The sequence below is a fragment of the Lepidochelys kempii genome, chromosome 1 (assembly GCF_965140265.1).
Source record: "Lepidochelys kempii isolate rLepKem1 chromosome 1, rLepKem1.hap2, whole genome shotgun sequence".
Lineage (NCBI taxonomy): Eukaryota > Metazoa > Chordata > Testudines > Cheloniidae > Lepidochelys > Lepidochelys kempii.
This window is the reverse complement of record NC_133256.1, coordinates 236972649-236993544: the sequence shown is the minus strand read 5'-3', so window position 1 is coordinate 236993544 and position 20896 is coordinate 236972649. Positions and strand designations below refer to the sequence as shown.

The window sequence follows — 20896 nt, the reverse complement described above, 5'->3', positions numbered from 1 at the left end:
AAATCTTTTTCTCCCAGAGTTAGTTCTTCCTTTTTCAGTTCTTGACAGTTGGATAGACTGCAGTTTTGTTTCCTTGTTCTGACCTGGTTAGTCTAAACACTTTTTGGCATAACAACGATCAGAATGACACAGTCACAGGATCATTGTCACTGACGCTGAGGGAGAAACAGAAATGAAGTTTCAAAGTCCAGTTTCTCTCTCTCTTCTCCAAGTCCGAGTGCACTGGCTGATAAATCCATGGCATATGCTGAATCTCTCTTCTGTCTTTTAGTACAAGCCTTTTGCTTCCTGTAAAACCTAACTGGGAGCAACTTGGCTCACTGTTTTGTAAAGGAAACTTTTTTGCTGCTGGGCTAAATTTTCAAAAGTACCTAAGTCACTTAGGAGCCCAAGTCACTTTTGAAAATGGAAATTAGGCTCCTCAGTCACTCAGGGTCTTTTGAAAACATTATCCATTATATATTTGTAATGAAGTTGGGCCCAAATGGCACCTTTTGGATTTCATACTGGATTTCAACCCTCTCCCAAAATCCCAGGGCGTTTAGACTGGTGTTCAGAGGGTATGATTCAGGCATAGCTCTCAGGAAAAAACTGTGAACTTCTTATTCATACTGCAAAGACATCACTAGCAGGTGTAGTCACACTAAAGTCAGTACCATATGGTATGGACTTGTAACCCAGTCATAATGGAAACCTTCCCAAGGCCTGTTAAAATGCAAGGACAATTCAAAACCTTAACAAACTCCCAGAGCGGAATGGTGCGTGCTGTTGGCCAAGTGCCCTGAAGGTTCCTTCCTAACCTTGAAACACTGGAGCTGTTACAAAAGATCCAAACCCTGCCTCTTCCAGCACACCCAGAGAAGCATGATCCTAAGAGATAAAGGGTGATCCTCATGCTCCAAAGTGAGGGAGTGGGGTAGAGGGCAGCAGGAGAATGAAGGTGGGTGGAAGGGAAGGAGAGACGGTGATAGCAGGAGAGTAGGCAAAGAGCAGATCAGATTGCGGGGGCGGGGGGGGAAGGCAGGAGGGAGGAATCAAGGCAGAAAAGAAGGGAGCGGGCCGAGGAAAGTAACCAGGGGGTGAGGAAAAGCGGGTTGGAGTGAAGGGAACAAGCCAGGCTGGGAGGGCCAGGCCGACGGGGAGGGGAGTTCAGCTAGGGGCGTGCCAAGAAGGAGGGCGAGCTGCTCCAGTGGGCGGGCCGGCAGCTGGGAGCGCCGAGCCAGTGGGGGTCGGTGCGTGTGAACCTTTCGCCTGCCCAGCCGCTCGGAAGCCAGGTGCGTTCAGTGCGCCCCCTGGGCCGGGGGAGCCCCGGGCAGACGCTGTGGGGGGGGGGGGGGGTCTGCCCGTTGCCACTTGGTGTGCTGGGGGGCGGGGGCTCAGCGGCCTTCCCCGCATGGCTCCGAACTTCAGCCTGAGCATCAGAGCTGGGCCCCAGGCGCAGAAGTTCAGCTTCCTCCGAGCCAGAGGCGTGTTCGGGCGCGGGGAGTCGGGCCGGGCTCCGCGCGGGGATCCCGAGCGGGTGCGGCCGGGGCCGGGGCTCTGGCTCTGCCTTTTTGGCTGAGGCTTGTAAGAGAAGGGGCCGGGGAGCAGCGATCAGTGCCTTGTGCTGTTGGCTCAGTGCTCTGCAAACTAGGCTGCTGTTTTCCTCGGGGATGATCGTGGTATTCTGGTGACTGCCAGTAAACGCTTTATTGCCCTGTGCACGCACTCGCAAGCAAATGAAGGGGGACGGGACACGACACGACACGACTCCTCCTGTGACCGAAGGAACTCTCCCCACCCGTTTCTCCGTTCCTTTTAATAAGGCTGTTGTGCATGGGCAACATTGCTCCCTTCCCTAGGCATTTGCGGGACTGGGGCTCATGTTTGTATATTTCAAAACAAACCAGACCCCTAGGGTTGTGTGGGTAAACCCGAAATGTTTTTAAGGAGTCTGCAAGCTACTTACAAATATTCAGCTCTGGAATCAACAGGGCCCCAAATGATTTAAATGACTTTTTTTTTTAAAAAAAACAAACAAAAAACCCTCCCCTGAGGATTCATTGCCCCGTCCCCACATGAATTCAACGAACTTTGAAAGTTAGTGTAATTACATGTGGAACTTTGGACCTGAGGAAGAACTCAGTGCTTGGAATGGTGTCAAGATGCAGGGTAAGGCAGTAATTCTTCTCGATGCTTTTTGCCATAAATGAATGAATTGTGTATATTTCCAAAAAAAAGTTCAACCAAGGCAGCATGAATGTGAGTAAACTGACCTGTCCTTATGCCCATTGTGTACAGGGGTGTTGCAAGGAAAAGACTGATAAAGAGCATTAGTATGAAATTGCAGAGTCACGGCCCTGGGCAAGTGCACCAGGGCGTTTGGAGATAAGAGACACATGTCAGAATAGGAGTATTGTGCTAGAGTTGTGGCATTCTTTAGACAGATGAAAAGGAGGACTTGTGGCACCTTAGAGACTAACAAATTTATCAGAGCATAAGTTTTCATGAGCTACAGCTCACTTCAGATGGTGATTGTAGTGAAGTATGCAAAGTCCTTTTTGCGGGTTCAGAGAATGAGAAAGGATTGAGAATCAAAATAGGTGGTATGAGGAACTGCAGGGTTGAGGGGGCCCACAAGATCTTTATCCATCTGTGCAAGAGGGGAAAATGGTGGGGAACCACTGCTCTTGAGCTGCTGAGGCCATGTTGATATTACATGTTAAAATGTTTTTAAAATTGATTTAGGTATAAAACCCGCATGCAGAGACTCTTAAATCAATTTAAATGTGTTTATCTCAATCTTAACTGATTCTTTATTCAGTCAAGATCAATTGATATAAGCCAATTTTAAACCAGTTTAAATGTGTCCACACTGTGGTTTTGCCCTAATTTAACTAAATGATCTGTAAAAGCACACACATAGTTAAACTAGTGCAGTTTGGGCCTGATCTATGTGACACAGCTTACATGGATTTAACTGTGTTAGTATACACACTACAGCGTTGCTCCCACCGATGTAAGTGCCCTGTTACACCGACACAGTAACTCCACCTCCACGAGAGGCGTAGGGCTTATGTCAGTTTAATTATTGCGATGCTGTGTCTGTCTAGTCACAGCTTCATGCTAAAGCCCTGAAATTGACAAGAAAGCCAGGCAGCTAGAGCTGGCTGCCCCTGGCTCCCTGCTCAGGGAAGTGAGAAGCCCAGGTGGCTGCCCCTTGCTCCGCACAGTGAACAGGGAGGCAAGAGCCTGTGGGGGTGGGGGGGGGAGGGCAGCTGTGTTCCCGGTGGGGAGCTGAGAGCCCTGGATCTCAGCATGCTGCCCCTCTTCAGTTGACAGACTGGCATGAGTTAGCATGGTTCTGCTCACAGCGTGGACAAGATCTCTGAGATCTTCTCATTTGCCCACTCTTAGTAACCGGCACATGGAATGTAAGAGCTTTGTGGAATCCAGTCAATTCTTAGGGTATGTCTACACTGCGATTAAAACACCTGCCGCTGGCCCATGTTGGCTCCCTTGGGCTCGGGCTGCGGGATTATAAAACTTCAGGGTAGATGTTCGGGCTGGAGCCTGGGCTCTGAGATCCCATAAAGGGGGAAGGTCTGAGAACCCAGGCTCCAGTCGAAGCCTGAACGTCTACCCTGCAGCCCAAGCCCTGTGAGCCTGAGTCAGCTGACATGAGCTGGCGACGGCCGTGCTGTGAGTCTTCTATCACAGTGTAGACGTACCCTAAGGTTATGTCCACAGTAAGGAAAAAAGGTGTTAAAATCCTAGTAAAGACAAGACAGTTGGAGTTTTACCATAAGTTAGCAGGTCAAGGTAAACCCTAAGCTCCTCCATAGTGTTTTCCTGGATCTAATAACACATGTGAAAATTGCAAACTGCCTTGTCTTCACTAGGATTTTAATGCATAAGAATTCACCTTTCCTTCCATCCTTCCCAACAGCCCCAGGAATAGACACTTAATAGACACTTGGAGCTTCTGAGATCAGTTTTCACAAATAGGGAAAATAGGTGAATACAGTGTTATGGTGAGCACTGGTTGTGACTCCTATATTTAGGACTATTATAACCCTTTCTTTGAGAAACTGTCATACCTCTGTTGTTTGCAACAGGCCTTGGGTATTCAGCAGGCTGCAGAAGTGCCCTTTTTCATTTTTCTCTTTTTTACAGTCCCATGAAATTCTGTTAATCTTTGCTGAGAGACAAATGGTTAAAGAATCACTATTTCCTTTCTCTCACTAACGTTTTCTTGAGAGACTGTTGCGAGCATTGTACTGGGCACATCTGAGAGCTGTTATAGGGGTGTGTTGGGGAAAGGGTGCTGGAGTGGGTTTGGCTCCTTCACCTCCAGACCTAGCATTTGGCCCCAGTGATCTGGGCCCCACTCTGGGAGCACCGTATGGAGTAGAGGCCCTACCACCACCTAATGAATGTGTGGGACAATGGACAGACACTGCCTGATCTGGGTCCCCCCATCCACCAACTGTGGACACAGCTGCTCATGTCCCACAAAACTGGGGATGATAATAGACTTCTGCTTCTAGCTAATGCAGTTCTGTAGTTCAAGTAGAAGCAGTCTATGCTGCAATGCTGAAGGTTCAGGCCAAGATGGTTATGTATAATAGAACTTTTTCTCTCTTTTGTAAAAAATAAAGACCGATGCTGCGAAATCACCTACAAAAGAGCTGTGCTAAAAAATAATAATTGAAAGTTAGGAAATGCCAGATTTACAGTTGCCCCTGCAATCTTACTTTGACCCCCTGGTGTGTGTGTATTCTGATAAAGTCTTTAATTACATTATCACATACTATTTTTCCTACAGGACCCCTGCCTCCTTCAATGCATAGGTTGTTTGCATGAGGGGTCAGAATTATGGCTGCATGGGCAACCACAAATTTAACCTTTACTAACTTTCAAGTGCATGATTTTGCAACCCAAATAATAGTGGCCTTAATGTAGATTTTTGTTGGTGGTGGGGTTTTTTGTTGTTGTTTGTTTTGTTTTTGGTTAGGGGCTATAGGTCCATCAAGGATCCTCCTGATATTATAAGCCACCTTGTACAGTGTTACTTGTACAGTGTTTAGCACAATGGGGCCTCCACCTCATCCAAGGAGCCTAGGCAGTACTGCAATATAAATGTTTTAGTTAATCTTGATTATTTTATGTAATTTATAGTTCTGACATAATGTTCCATCCTCGCCAGAGCATTATGCAGTTGAGAGCAATCTCCTTGGAACTCCTTTAAAAAGCCTTGGGAAAAGAATTAACAGTTGCCTATGAATCTTGCCCCTTTGCTCAGGGTTTAGCTGATCGCCATATTTGGGGTTGGGAAGGAATTTTCCTCCAGGGCAGATTGGAAGAGGCCCTGGAGGTTTTTCGCCTTCTTCTGTAGCATGGGGCACGGGTCACTTGCTGGAGGATTCTCTGCTCCTTGAAGTCTTTAAACCACGATTTGAGGACTTCAATAGCTCAGACATAGGTGAGAGGTTTTTCGCAGGAGTGGTGGGTGAAATTCTGTGGCCTGCGTTGTGCAGGAGGTCAGACTAGATGATCATAATGGTCCCTTCTGACCTTGGTATCTAGGAATCTATTCTTTTCTCATTAACCAACTTTTTTTTTTTTTTTTAGTGTATTCTTTTCCTGCAAACGGTGGTAAAACCTGTTCTTAATTCTTTCTAAAGGGATAAAATACTTAGGCAAGTTTTGTTTTGATTACAAAGCAGGGTCAGTGTGTCCCTGAGTAGATGGAAATGAAGCAGTTACCTTCAAATACTGATAATCCACTCAAATATGTGAATAGCTTTATTGCAAAAAATAAGAGACTCATGTCTATTATATAAAGATCATACTAATACATATAGTATGTTGCTGATACTTTTAAGTAAAAATAAAATAATTCTTCAACCCAGAAGAGACCTATTTCTGGCTACCATCATGTGCCCTGTATCCGGTTCCGATTCCTAAACAATTTAGAAAAACAAAAAATACCAAATCGAATGCTTCTGTTCTTTACAGGGTACAAGCAGTTTATATGTGGGGAGGGGAAGGGAGAGTGAGTGAGTGTGTGTGTGTGAGTGAGAGACAGACAGACAGACAAACACACAAGACAATGACTCACTAAAAGCACAAATACTTTGTTAGTCTCTAAGGTGCCACAAGTACTCCTTTTCTTTTTGTTTTTAGTATAAATGTTAATTTGTATGTATAAGTATTTTAAGAGTGTATTGGCAGTTACCCATGCCTTCCCTGCTCACACTTAAAGGTCACCAACAAAGCAGAGTGGGGAGGAATGGATTAGCACCCTGCTTCTTATACCAAAGACTGAAGTTCTCTTTTTTGGGGTGGAGGGAGTGGTTTAGTTCTGCCTTTTTTTTTTTTTTTTTAAATAAATAGAATCACAAAAATGCAGGGCTGGAAGGACTCTCAAGAGGTATCTAGTCCATCCTACCCATCTGAGGCAGGATTAAATATACTAAGACCATCCCGGACAAGTGTCTGTCTAACCTGTTCTTTAAAATCTCCAGTTATGGGGATTTCACAACCTCCCTCAGCTAACCTGTTCTAGTACTTCACTAACCTTATAGTTTTTCCTGGTATTTAACCTACATTTCCTTGCTGCAAACTATGCTAATTACTTCTTGTCCTGCCTTCAGTGGACATGGAGAACGATTGATCACTGTCCTCTTTGTAATGACCTTTCACATATTTGAAGACTGTTATGTCCCCTCTTTGTCTTCCTTGAGGTCTTGTCTTCTGGTGTTCACACTCTTTTTTTTACTTTTGCTTTTTGTAATGTAATGACTGTACTAGCAAGCAAGTTTACTTAAAATATCTGCTCAATGTGCAGCACCAGTCAGCAAAGCTACAGAATGCCCAGACCTGGAAAAGAGCTCTCTGTAGCTGCAAAGCTTGTCTCTTTCACCAATAGTAATTGGTCCAATAAGATACTTACATGGCTACAACAATGCTGTAAACAGAATGTTAAGAACAGTTCGGAAAGGGATAAATAATAAAACGGATAATATGATGATATTGCATTGTGTATATATAGCTATGATACACCCACACCTTGAATACTGCATGCAGTCTGGTTGCCCTGTCTCAAAAAAGATATATTAGAGTTGGAAAAGGTACAGACAAGGCCAACAAGAATGATTACGGGTATGAAACATAAGAGGAAGAGATTAAAAAGATTCGGACTGTTCATCTTAGAAAAGAGGTGGGCTATGATAGAGGTCTATACAGTCATGAATGGTGTGGAGAAAGTGAATAGGAAAGTGTTGTTTACCCCTTCACAGAACACAAGAACCCAATGAAGTTTGTAGACAGCAGATTCAAACCAACATAAGAAAGTACTGCTTCACACAGTGCATAGTCAGCCTGTGGAATTCATTGCCAGGGATGTTGTGAAGGCCAAAAGTGTAACTGGGCTCAAAAAAAGAATGAGATAAGTTCATGGAGGATAGGTCCATCAATGGCTATTGGCCGAGATGGTCAGGGATGCAACCCTGTGCTCTGAGTATCCCTAAACATCTGACTGCCAAAACCTGGGAGTGGACAACAGGGGAATGGGTCACTCGATAATTGCCCTGTTCTTTTAAGCATCTGGCACCCCTCACTGGGTTATATAGACCATTGGTCTGACCCTGTACGGCCATTCTTATGATCCTGTGGATATTTATGGGAAAAACAAGTTGTAAATGAGTGTTTTTGGGAAGCATATTTTGAATTTACGAATATAAGAACTTGTTCCAGAAAGATCATGCAATAAAAGTTACACTCACCCAGTCAGGCAATAAACAGTACCATGTAACCAGCCATAGCTATCCAACGTATTTTGATTTATTTCCAGAAATAAATTGTTTGGTGAATAATCTTGAATAACAAATAAATTCAATCATCCTATTTGTGGACAAAACAGAAAAAGTGGCTAAAGTTTCAAATATTGCACCAGAAAATATGAAATAGCTTTGATATAGTTCTGATTTTTGCCTGGGACACTTGGTTTACCACTCATACTCTTAAAATCTAAACACACAAAGTAGCATGGAATCTCTGACAAGAAGTTGTTAGAACTTAATACTGTATAACTTCTGTAAGAGAGTGCCTTAGTCCCTATCTGCCACTACAGTGCCCTGTAATGCTATGTTGGCGTATCTGTTTTGTTCTGACTCAAGAACCACCCCAACACAACTTCTTACAGCTCACAGGAGTGTTCTTCGGGGCCTCTGATCCAAGTAGACCTAAGTCTCTACGGTGTGTTCTTGATGAAAACAAGACTGATTAGATACATTTCTTCTCCTGTCTTTTCTTCCAATGATGGTCTGGTGGAGACTTTTGATAACCCATATCTATATCCTGAGCAGGCTCAAGTGCATGCAACTTTAATTATTCGGCTAGTAATAAAAGTCCATTTTATGATCTTAAGTGGAAAGATAAACTTAGGACTGTCTCATCATACCCTCCGAACTTGTTAGGGAAAAGACATTGAAGATATCAGTCTAACTTCATGTCCAGGGGAAAGTCCTGACTGTGTTTATAGTGCTGATGACTGAAGGTGTATGACGTTCTGTAATGAAACTGTTTTTATTTGTGTGGTTGGTTGTTAAATGTTTTGGCTGTATATTTTCATGCCTCAATGAACAATTCCTTGAAAAGGAGAACTGTAGGGCACCAAGAGGACTTTAGAGTTACAGCCTAGTGAAGATAGAGGGATTTGGTGTAGAGGTTTTAAGTTTCAGCCTTAATTATGGCATCGCTACAGCGCTGCTAGGGAAAGCTGCTCTAGTGAATGTATCATCATACTTCTATTTGTTACACTCTTGGCCTAAATTTTTTCTTGTAGGTCTTCAGTGAGATACGCAGAAATGGCTGAACTTTCCCAGCTAATTGACAGCGAGGTGTTCCTGGCTTATGCTACCTATACAACCATTGTCCTTTTAAAAATGATGCTAATGAGTGTTATAACAGCATACTTCAGAATGACAAGAAAGGTAAAAAAAACAGGGATGTAATGTGGCAGAACCGGTTGAGATTCACATAAAAATACAAAAGTATCAAAAGTATCTCTTCCCTTTTCTGCTTTAAATACTGATTTTTTAATTATTATTCTAATAATATTCAGTTACTTTCCTTAGTCTGATGGTGCTTCAGTTAATGTCACTAATGGAAAATGCCTACCACTGTAATTACAAGGCAGTCTCTTTTACAGACACATTTGAGTTACTGTATCTCTCTGCTCCTGAAACTATTCCATTCTTCTGTATAGAAATCCTTTCTCACTGGTGGATTCTCTCTCGTTGCCCAGAACACGCTGTCTCTTGAGCACGCACCTTATAAAGCAGATGTTGTGTGATTTTTGTGTCAAGCTAACCAAAGAATAATTGGGGGTGGGAGGGTGGGGAGGAAATACACCTCTTTCCAAGCTGTGTGTTTTGCAGTATTCAGTCTGGAAGTAACAAAGGACTATATAATTACCTGAGAGGAGAGGTAACAGCCTCCTAACGAGTTAAAGGCCGATGGGAGGGGAGAAGCCCACCTGGCTACTGCTGCCACATGGGAATCCGAGGGAAGAAAGCAAGCAAGCTGGCAGCAATTATACCTACCATCTCTTCTAGATGGCTTCCCAGACCAGTCACATCACTTCTGTCTTGGCAAGGTTGGGCTTCCGTCAGCTTCTGCTCTCCTCCAGCCCTCACTGTAACTGCGGCCTCATCCACACACACAAATTGTATCACTTTAAGCTATACTGTACTGGTATAGTTAGAGCAGTACAGCTCTACTCGTGTGGACACAGATATACAGCTCCTTTATACCAATATGACTATTCCCAAATGGGAATAAGCTGTACTGGTATAAGGCACCATTTTTACCAGTATATCTGCTTCCACACTAGGGCATGTAGCATTATAACTACATAGGGGAAAAAAAAACCCTACCCCCTCCCTCACGTAGTTATACTAGTACAAAAGCTTTTATGTAGACTAGGCCTGATTTTCAGGTTTGGCATTTTAAAAGGCTTTGGTGCATGTATGTAACGTCAGTTAGGATTACTGGGATGTTAGGGACGTTCTTTAAGAGAACACTTACACCAAGCTGCAGGAAGGTTTTATGTCTTAGCAAGAAGAGCTGCATTTTTTCTAATGCATTTGGTTGGGGGGTGTGTTTGTTTGAACAGGCCTTTAGTAACCCAGAAGATACAGCAACGTTTGGCAAAGGTGAGAATGCTAAGAAGTTCCTGCGGACTGACCCAGACGTTGAACGTGTGCGGAGGTAATACCACAGAAGTCTATCAGAATGATTCTTGGATAGCAGAATAAAGCTATTTTATAGAATTATTTACAGGCCATTCTCTCTAGGTCCTATATATATTTCGTTTTGGTTTTTTTTATGTGGTAATCTAATGGAACAAGTGTCTAAAAAGAACATAATCGGATCAGCAGATGTATTAAATAATATGTGAATAAATATATAAAATTAACTACCTGGGTAGGCAAGGGCCCTGATTGTGGATGAAAGCCTGATCCTGAACAATATCCGATGTGTGTATGAATTGGGGGGTGGGATTGTAAACCACGCTTAAAAACTGGACTGAACTTTAGTGGGTTATAGTAAGTATAAATATGCTTCTTGTGCAACTTACACAGGAACAGCTGTGATTTCTGACCTTCCTTTTCAACTCTTGCTATAAAGCAAAGGAAATTGTGGGGAAGAGGAATAGGTGTATTACCTATTAAAATCATGGAATTCAAGATAGTATCATAGGGCCCCGCCCGGCAAGGTGTTGAGTGGGAGTTGAGGCCTCTTCTTTCTTTGCATAATGGAATCCATAGGTTACCTACCCTTGCACTAGTTATACAGGAAGATGGTCCTATACTTGTGGGACCTATACTCTGTTTAAAAAAAAAAAAATGGTAATGTGTCACTTAGCAATGTATTAGAATTTAAGAGCATTTCCATTCTGCCCTGAGTCTTTCTCTAGGGGCTGAATATTGCTTTGAAACTTTTTTTTTGCTTTTATTTAGTTTGCGGTGACATTCCTCTATACTCTCACAAAAATATTACTTACAGATACTTTTTGACAAACCATTGCTAATCCCCTGCTGTCGTCCCCCCCAAAAAAAGAAAATTTTTAATTTCATTCGGCTTTCATGAAGACTAGTGGCTTATGTGGTATAGTAAAAAAAATAAAATAAAATAAAGCAAAAGGGATTTTATCAATATAAAAATAGCTAATAAACATGGCCCACAACTCCTTCTCCTAATGGCTTTGATGTGAAGTTATGTCTTTATTCCCACCGCTGGGGAGCAAGCTACCAAATGTCAGTGATGGGGAAGACTCTTTTAACATAAGCAACAAGACTCGTTGGAACCATCGCTAGGAATCAAATGCATCCTTGTAAAGGTAGATTTATGTAGAGAGGATTCCACTTATCCTGATATTAGCAATTTCCAGTTAATGGCAACATATTGCTGGGAACCAATCCCATCCCATTAACATCGCTGTGAATGGGATTTGGATATTGGCACCGGTTTACTACCAACTCTTTTGGGAAGAAAGCCCCCAGCTGAGGGAAGGTTTGTGAGGCAACAGCCAAGAAAGGAAGTGCTGGGACGACTTCCGTCGCTTCAGCCCTGCAAACTTGTGGCCAGTGCTCAGCTGTCCCAGCTCCTGGGGAACTGTATGCAGGGAAGGAAGTGCTGGGACTTGCTGAGCCCTGATGCCTAGAGAGCACAGGGAGAAGTACGGTGTGGCCCCATCGCCCCTGCTCCATGTAGAAAGCCCTGGCATCTGGGCTGCAGCCTTCCTTCTTACCACTGTAGGGCTGCAGCCAGGAAAGGCATGTCCCAGCACTACCTTCTCTAGCTGCAGCCTCGCAAACTGGCAGACTGCTTATTAGCACCTGCTGGATGGTAGCAATTTTTTCCTGGCAATGGAGGGATTTTTAATAAGTGGAATCTACTGTAGTGCCCTGAAGTCTGTTCTGAGTGGCCACTAAAGAGTCCAGGGCAATTATTTATAAGCCTGGGGATTTTCCCTGAGGACACTGGCCAAAAGTTCCCCCTCTCCCCCTCTGTTGTACGTAGAGTTGTTTGCTAGGTGTGCACTTGGATGATGGTCACAAAAGTGGCTGCATTTCAGTGAGAAGTCATCCCTGTACGTGTATAGCTTCAAAAAGATGAAAAGGGCCATGTGAAAGTAGAATATTAACTTTACTACCATAGTAAATTGTCCATGTAGATACACTGTTATTTTAAAAAAACAACAACAAACAACCTATTAGAATTACACACACAAATCAGTGTTAAAATTCTGTCCTAAGCCCCCCTCCCCCGAAGCCATAGACAGAGCCATAACTAGGCATTTTAGCACCTGGGGTGAGCAAGCATATTTATGCCCCCTACTGTTCTCCCCCACCCCCCATTATTTTTCTACCCCCATGGCTTTCCACCCTGTTTGCCCCACCCTGGTTATGGCCCTGGCCATTGATTCCAGTGTTGGTGCTTCCACAGAACAGTTAACTCACGCCAGGTCAACTTACTCAATTAACATTGCAACACACATTCTTTTTACAACCGTGGTTAACTTCATATGCTCTCGGCAGACAGTTATTATGGGTTTTTTCTTTTGCAAACTGCATGACAACTGAAGAATGAAGCATACTGTAAGAGTGATTTAGCTTTAGTTGGATTTATTAGTATAAGAAGAGGCCTAATGACATTTCTATGTTTAATGCATATTTTGAGTCTGTTTCTGCTTTTAGGATAAAAATCAATGCAGACAGTTCCTAATCTGTTACTGGCGGGCAGGGAACCCTAAAATTATTAGTGGTCGTGCCAAACAGCAAGGCTCTTGTTTGAATTAAATTTTCCCATAGTTGTGGAATGAGAGGAAGAGTTCTAAGGGCAGGTGTAGAAGAGCATTTTCAGATCTGGGGTTTTGGTTGGGGCCCATTTCAAATAGTTTGATTTATGGCATCAAAATAACAATAGCTGAAAATGGTGTGGCCTAGCATTGGAGAAGAGGAACAAACAGGACGCTCATTAGGTCAGAGTGCTCAAAAAAGAATGTTCTGCAAGATGGCTATTAAAGTACTTTCTAAAGAAATCGTTAGACCGACTATCCAATACAGCTTTAATATATTGAACTGAAAAGCAGTCCAATTGTACCTCCAATGCACTCCAGACAGGTATAAAATTTAAAATACAAAATAAAAGCCAAGGGGGAAGGGAAGGGAATTGAGGGACATGTAACGGTAGAAAATATGTTTTTCATATTAACTTTGCTGAGACTATGCATGTACATAAAGATAAATGTGTGTTAGTGTGGTCCTTAATTGTTAACCCTGCTTTGAAGATGCAGTAAAACTTTCTAAGTCTTTTTTAAACCAGTGCTTTATTCTGCAAAGTGTAACACTGTACAACAACTTTCTTTCCCCAGAGGCCACCTGAACGACCTAGAAAACATTGTCCCATTTATTGGCATTGGTCTGCTCTATGCCCTGAGTGGCCCTGCTCTGTCCACAGCTTTGCTGCACTTCAGGATCTTCGTTGGGGCTAGAATCTTTCACACTATCGCGTATTTGACACCTCTCCCCCAGCCTTGCAGAGGCTTGTCTTGGGCAGCTGGGTATGCAGTTACTATCTCAATGGCATACAGGCTGCTGACAACTGGATTGTACCTGTAACTAGAACACAGCCTCATCACCCCCTCGACATTCCACATGGAGTTTCTAACAGTGCATTAGATTAAACATGGCTATCTTAAACGAACTGTCTAATTTTTGTAACAATTTTTACATGGTGGCTAAGGCTGCATTTTTAACAAAGAGGCTCTTCATTCCTGTTTGAAATGTTTCTCTTCAAAGCAAAAAAATTTCCCTCCTCATGTCTTCTCTATTCAGTCTGCTTTGCCAAAAAACATTAGTTTGAATGTTCTCTCTGTGATTTGTTGAAGGCTTAAGATTCTGAAAATATGACAGTGCTGTATCGATAACATGTGTGGTGATTTTCTACAGATGCATTCTTTTGGGCTGTATCTCCGAAGCCTAAATCAATAAAGACAAGGAAAAAAAAGTGTGTTTTGAATTTTTGTTTTTATTTTGACTCCTCTAACTGCAACCAGCAAATAGGATGTCACAATGAATCAGAGAGAGATTCAAATCACACAGTTCTTTGAGGAATGTTTACCTTAATAATAAGATATAGCAAGTAATGCCAGGCCTTGTAAAGAATTTTTGATGAAATTGGTATTGGTGTAATCCACTATGGGATTGAAAAATGAAACTCGAGCAGATCAATTTTCTCAGGCTAATAGCATATTTAATATATTGTGTATATATGTTTTTTTCTGGGCGAGGTCCTGTTTTGTTACACAGGTGAAAATTTGAATTAACTTTTTGGAGTTACTCCAGATTTATGGCTGTGTAGCAGCCCTTTTGAGGAGGCTCTGTCTTCACAATGGGAAAGATCCACATAAGAGAAGGAGCTAGATTTTTGCTTATGTGTATTCCCAGACAATACATAGGTGGCTCTCTATTGAATGCATATGTTGTGGTGTGTTTCAAAAATAGATCAATAATGGAAGATCTTGCTCTGAAAGTGCAGAGTAAAGCTTAAACTTGCTGATGATGATAATCTGAATGTGTGAATGTCACAAATGTTTCATACAATACCAAAGCAGTGCTTGAATCTTTCACTTCTGTTTCTGTAGGTCTTACTCAAATAAGATCACTGGGTTCACATTCAGATGTGTTTGAAGAAATGGCTACTTTCTTTAACCTACAGTGTGTGGTGCATAGGTCATTACCAAGAATGAGCATGAATGAAGCCAATGTCTACTATATAACTGCCTCTTTAATAGTTACATTAGTTAATCTTGCTGCGGCTTTACCCCAAAATGTGGTCTCTCTCCCACTAGAGAAGAGCCATGCTGAAAGGCAGTCCAGGCAGTCTCCTGAGAACTCTCTCTGCTTCCCCTTTCCAGAGACTGCTATTTTCCCTCCCTTCTGCATGAGTGAGGTTGCAGTGCTGTGAGGCATGTTAATTATCGATGCTCAAGAAAATCAATAGCCTGGCAGGCAGGAGTGACTCTTGCAGCCAATTGACATTTTCCAATGTCCCCGCCCTATCTTGTGTTCTTTTAGTTGCAAAGTGACAGAGTTGCAGCATTGCTTCTGAATTGGAGTGTTCCTTGCTGCAGTGTATCTATCCTACACCTTCCAGGTTATTGATGGGGTGGGATCTGAGTTACTACAGAGAATTCTTTCCTGGGTATCTGGCTGGTGAGTCTTGCCCACATGCTCAGGGTTTAGCTAATGGCCATATTTGGGGTCGGGAAGGAATTTTCCTCCAGGGCAGATTGGCAGAGGCCCTGGGGGTTTTTCGCCTTCCTCTGCAGCAGTCCTGTGTAGCAGGAGCCGGTTAATGGCCCTGCACACTTGCATGAAAATGACCCACCATTTATACAGCTGCTCCATGAATCATAGAATATCAGGGTTGGAAGGGACCCCAGAAGGTCATCTAGTCCAAGCCCCTGCTTGAAGCAGGACCAATTCCCAGTTAAATCATCCCAGTCAGGGCTTTGTCAAGCCTGACCTTAAAAACCTTTAAGGAAGGAGATTCTACCACCTCCCTAGGTAACGCATTCCAGTGTTTCACCACCCTCTTAGTGAAAAAGTTTTTCCTAATATCCAATCTAAACCTCCCCCACTGCAACTTGAGACCATTACTCCTCGTTCTGTCATCTGCTACCATTGAGAACAGTCTAGAGCCATCCTCTTTGGAACCCCCTTTCAGGTAGTTGAAAGCAGTAATCAAATCCCCGCTCATTCTTCTCTTCTGAAGGCTAAACAATCCCAGCTCCCTCAGCCTCTCCTCATAAGTCATGTGTTCCAGTCCCCTAATCATTTTTGTTGCCCTTCGCTGGACTCTCTCCAATTTATCCACATCCTTCTTGTAGTGTGGGGCCCAAAACTGGACACAGTACTCCAGATGAAGCCTCACCAATGTCGAATTGAGGGGGACGATCACGTCCCTCGATCTGCTCGCTATGCCCCTACTTATACATCCCAAAATGCCATTGGCCTTCTTGGCAACAAGGGCACACTGCTGACTCATATCCAGCTTCTCGTCCACTGTCACCCCTAGGTCCTTTTTCCGCAGAACTGCTGCCTAGCCATTCGGTTCCTAGTCTGTAGCTGTGCATTGGGTTCTTCCATCCTAAGTGCAGGACCCTGCACTTATCCTTATTGAACCTCATCAGATTTCTTTTGGCCCAATCCTCCAATTTGTCTAGGTCCTTCTGTATCTTATCCCTGCCCTCCAGCGTATCTACCACTCCTCCCAGTTTAGTATCATCCGCAAATTTGCTGAGAGTGCAATCCACACCATCCTCCAGATCATTTATGAAGATATTGAACAAAATGCCACTAACAATCTTGAATTGGTTCTTGCTATGTCCCACAGCAATCTGACTTCCTGGAAATGGTCATGTTCCCCACATCTCTTCTTGCAGTTCTGCAAACATGGGAAGATCATGTGACCTGTGCTTTCAGTGCTCATGACAACACTGTAGAGCTGTGCAGGCTCCATGTTTCTGTCAGAGATGCTGGACACTGACAAGTCCATTGTGGGTTCATGAGATTTTCAAAATAGATATGAAAATTATGGGATAGAAATGGCATTATGGGGTGGAGAACGTTGCATGATGGGAATTTGATCCCACAGTCCCAATCACCCCCTATGAAACTCATTTCTGCCCCACTATGCATTGCCAAAACTTCCCAAAAAACAGTGTGCTGGTCGGTGGCAATTTACACACTGGGACACCTACCCAAGGTGCTCTGCACTGTGCATTGACACAAGCATTCCTGGTGAGTAACCACAGCTCCGATGCAATGAGCCAAGTATGCACTCGCACAAGCGATACACTAATTGTGTCAGCTTTATGCTGACGTAATTTGCATCGGCAAAAGTTTGTAGTGTAGACGTGCCCGTAAGCACCCAAGACTATGTCTACACTGCACTGGCAGCAGCATGTGGTGTACACATAGCTACATGCTGCAGTGAAAAGCAGGCTGCTCCCACACTGCAGTGTGTAGCTACATGATGCAGTGAAAGGCTCTGGCAGGGAGAAACTCTGGCAGGTCCCTGAGGTGGGGAAAGGCTTCTGCAACAGGGAGCTGCCAGAGCCTTTCACTGTGGTAGTGATAGCAGGACGCTCCATTGCTAGTGTAGATGGGTGAAGGGGGCACTACTTGGGTGGTAGAGCACTTAAGGATTCAAGGATGCCTTTACTCACCTAAAAGTCTCATGGTCTACACTGTTATTTGTACCTGTGCAAGGGGGCCTTGCAGTCTATGTACTCTTGGGAGGTGGTGGAATCTCCTTCCTTAGAAGTTTTTAAGGTCAGGCTGGACAAAGCCCTGGCTGGGATGATTTAATCGGGGATCGGTCCTGCTTTGAGCAGGGGGTTGGACTAGACGACCTCCTGAGGTCCCTTCCAACACTGATATTCTATGATGCTCTATATGATACCGTAAGGAGTGTGCAGGGTAGACATAGCAGTCTCATTGGAGGGCAGATGTCCAAAACTTTGTTAGTTGCTTCCAAACTTAATAGATTTTAAAGCCAGAAGGGGCCATTAGATCATCTAATTTGACCTGTTGTGCATGTAACATAGGCCATAGAATTTCACATGCTTACCCCTGTAATAAGCCCAATAACTTGTGTTTGACTAAAGCATATGTTCCAGAAAGACTGTTGGTCTTCGTTTGAAGACAGCAGAGATGGAGACTCCACCATTCTTTCAAGGAGACAAAGGCACTAGTTCTCTTTCAGGATGTGCCAGGTTTGAGCGCAAGAAAAACTCTGTAACATTTTAAAGGGACACATTTCTCTTACCATGCGTCCCTCCCTCCCCACTCTCTGTTGGAAACATGAAAACCAGCCTAACAGATTATTGAGGAACTTTCCACATACTTGCAGAAATAATACACTTCTGCTTTAAGAGCAGACCGGAGAAATTTCCCGTGTGCTATCTGAGTTTTATACCTTAACATTGCTGATGCAGTACTGCATTTGGATGTGTATGTGTGGGCATGTACGCGCTCATACAGGCCCATGTTATGTTTTTCTTGGCACATGCGGCAACCAGCATCTCATATCGTGTGTTCCCTGAGTAATCGTGTAGCGAGGGTGCAGGACATTCCTTCCTGTGCTAGCTGGAGGCTGTACATGCTGGATCCTTTTAAAGGGTTAACAACTAGCTTCCCCAGCAGAACGCCTTCAAAAATTGCTGTTGGGGTGGGGCCATAGCCCCTTACATGGCAGTTGCTTCTACATCCACAATCTGCCTTTCTGAGGGTTGTCAGATTTGGGAGCCATTTATTTTCATTGCATTAAAGGTGAAATGATTCTAACAGTGGGCAGGCTAGCACCACAAGCTAATGTTTTAGCTTGTTAGCCCTGCTGTATTGGCGTATCCCAATTTGCCTCACCGCTAGTGTCAATTAGTAACCACTTTATTTTGTGTCTTGGACATGCTGATATGCTTTTGGGAAACTGTAAGTAGAAAAGGTTTCATAAAGTTAGCATTGCTTTGAAGAAAAGCATCCGATGAGCTCTAGTTTTGCCTGTTAGTGTAGGTGCTGTGGCTCCGCTCAGAAGGAATTAATTCATAGAGTAGTGGCAGATCTGCAGAAAACAGAACTACTAAGAAAAGAAGAAAAAAAAAACATTTTAATGATAACTCAGCCCAAAAGCAAATGGCCCATTTGATAAAGTGCTAGATGGCAATTATAAACCAGTCGAGTTACTTATCTGAGAAAGAGACAAAGAAACCAGATTTTTAGAAGCAGAGTTCTACTAAATGATTTTATTCCTTTTAATTAAAAGAGATATTTTTACCAAGCCAGTCTGATCACTGACATATTATTGTATAGTGTAATCATTAATACAGGACATTTACAGTATTGTTTGAATGGGAGACTTTATTGCAAATTGATGGAACACTGGCTTTCAAGTGTCACATGACAGGCCTTCAGAGAAGAAGGATGGCCCAGGCATTAGGGTGCTACCTGGGGATTTGGGAGATCAACATTCATTTTCCTGCTTGACCAGACGCCCTGAAGGACGATGGACAAAGTCTCTCTGTGTCTCAGTTGTCCATCTGTAAAATGAAGATAATCCTTTCCTATCTCACGGGGCTTTGTAAAGACAAATATATAAATGATTGTGCAGAGCTCAGGTACTATGGTGACAGGGGCCATATAAGTATCTATGATGAGGCAGATCTCCTTGTAGTCTAGGAGCATGCCAGGACTCCCACATATATAGAATTGTTAGACGTGCATCAGGATGGAAAGTGACATAAAAATGTGTACATTTTCCAGCAACTGGAGCATCCTGTGGAGCTATTTTTAATATGTATCTTTACTGTCTATAATTATAATATTGACCCCTTATGATGTTCAAAGTCCTGAGCAGTCATTCACAACAAGGCTATGCACAGGTATGGTCAATACTATTGTCTGCATTTTTACAGATGGGGAAACTGAGGCAGGCATAGATGTGACTTGCCCAAGACCACACACAGCAAATTGGTGTGGATGAGCTGGGATTAGAGCACGGTTCCTCTCTCCCAGCCTGGGGCCACAATGACTTTCATAATAAAATGATGGACTCCGTGTGGGCTATGCATAGTCAGAATTCTGGGAAGATGCAATTGTTTTATTACACATTGATCTAAGTTCTCCTTTAGTTTATTCACACATCTGCTTGCCCATGGAAAAGCCAGCTGTAAACAATGAAACCTAATGTTGCAGTCCTCACACCAGCTGCTGTACTCATGGGCCCTGATCCTGCAGGTTAGTGATTCTGTATGGGTGGATCCCTGCACCTGCATGTGGTTCCATTGATTTCAATAACAGGTGTTTGCCATGTGGCGATCCATGGAGGGCCAGGACCATATTTTGGAAAAAGCATCGCTGTGATGGGGTGTTTACCCCACACTACCCTAGAAGAGATTAATGCGGCTGAGAAGGAGCCAATTAACTGGATAGATCACAGTTGAGGGGAAATAGGTGGCCTAAATAGTCCCCTGAATGACTATGGAACCCAACTGTGAAAGAACAGTGGGACTAGTGTAAATCCAGGAAGCTGGCAGCAGAAAGGGGCTCCAGTGAGGGAGTCTGTAGCCACTATCTGGACATTAGAGAGAGAAGGAGGGAAACATAGGGGGGAGGACATAGGAAAAGGCTCAGAGAAATGTCTGTAAGGTGGTATAGACTTTGGCTGCTGATTAGAGGGACGCTGAGCTGGAACTCAGAGTATAGTGCAAGCCAGGGTTCCCCGACCAGCTGCTGGGGAGGTGGCATCATCTGGGCAGTGAATGAGAAGACTGATGCAGGCAGTTTCTACAGAATCACTTTGATACCCTGGAAAGGGGGAAGACACATAGTGACCTGGCCAGAGGTGGCAGGGTGCCCAACAAGTGATGGAAGAGGGTGTCAGAGCTGGAAAGAGCTAATCCCCAGAGCAGCCAGGAGGAGGCACACTAGCGGTGAGTGAACCTCATTACACTTACTCTTTCTTAAGACTTTACTCCGGTCAATATCATCCTACTCTAGCTACAACTTCAGACCCCTCCAGGTAGCATGACCAAGAACTAATCCTCATCAAATCTTTGTCTGCAGGATCACAGGTCATAGATCAGCAGGTCAGCAATGTGGCTTACTTTGTGTCAAGTCTTAATTATTTGTTAAGTGCAGACAGTGTGCTTGACCCTGTCCCTGCCCTAAGGTCTTAAAGGCAATTCTGTAGAATTTATAATACTTAATATTTGTACAGTACCTTCATCTCATAGTGCTTCTCGATGGGATCTAAGAATGATCTCTATCCGTACAATGAG

At 43.5% G+C, this 20896-nt stretch overlaps 1 protein-coding gene across 3 annotated transcripts; it reads left to right on the top strand.

Annotated features, from left to right (window-relative positions):
- Positions 1–1170: 1170 nt before the first annotated feature.
- MGST1 (microsomal glutathione S-transferase 1) lies at positions 1171–14064 on the top strand. Of its 3 annotated transcripts, none has more exons than XM_073319035.1 (4): positions 1171–1274; positions 8831–8978; positions 10163–10257; positions 13427–14064. In XM_073319035.1, exons 2-4 carry the CDS (start codon positions 8853–8855, stop codon positions 13671–13673), a joined length of 468 nt encoding a protein of 155 aa, XP_073175136.1. In that variant the 5' UTR covers positions 1171–1274; positions 8831–8852; the 3' UTR covers positions 13674–14064. The 3 variants fall into 3 exon arrangements, with proteins under 3 accessions (XP_073175136.1, XP_073175155.1, XP_073175146.1); XM_073319045.1 differs by lacking the exon at positions 1171–1274 and adding an exon at positions 1353–2151; XM_073319054.1 differs by lacking the exons at positions 1171–1274; positions 8831–8978 and adding an exon at positions 1348–2151.
- Positions 14065–20896: the final 6832 nt, after the last annotated feature.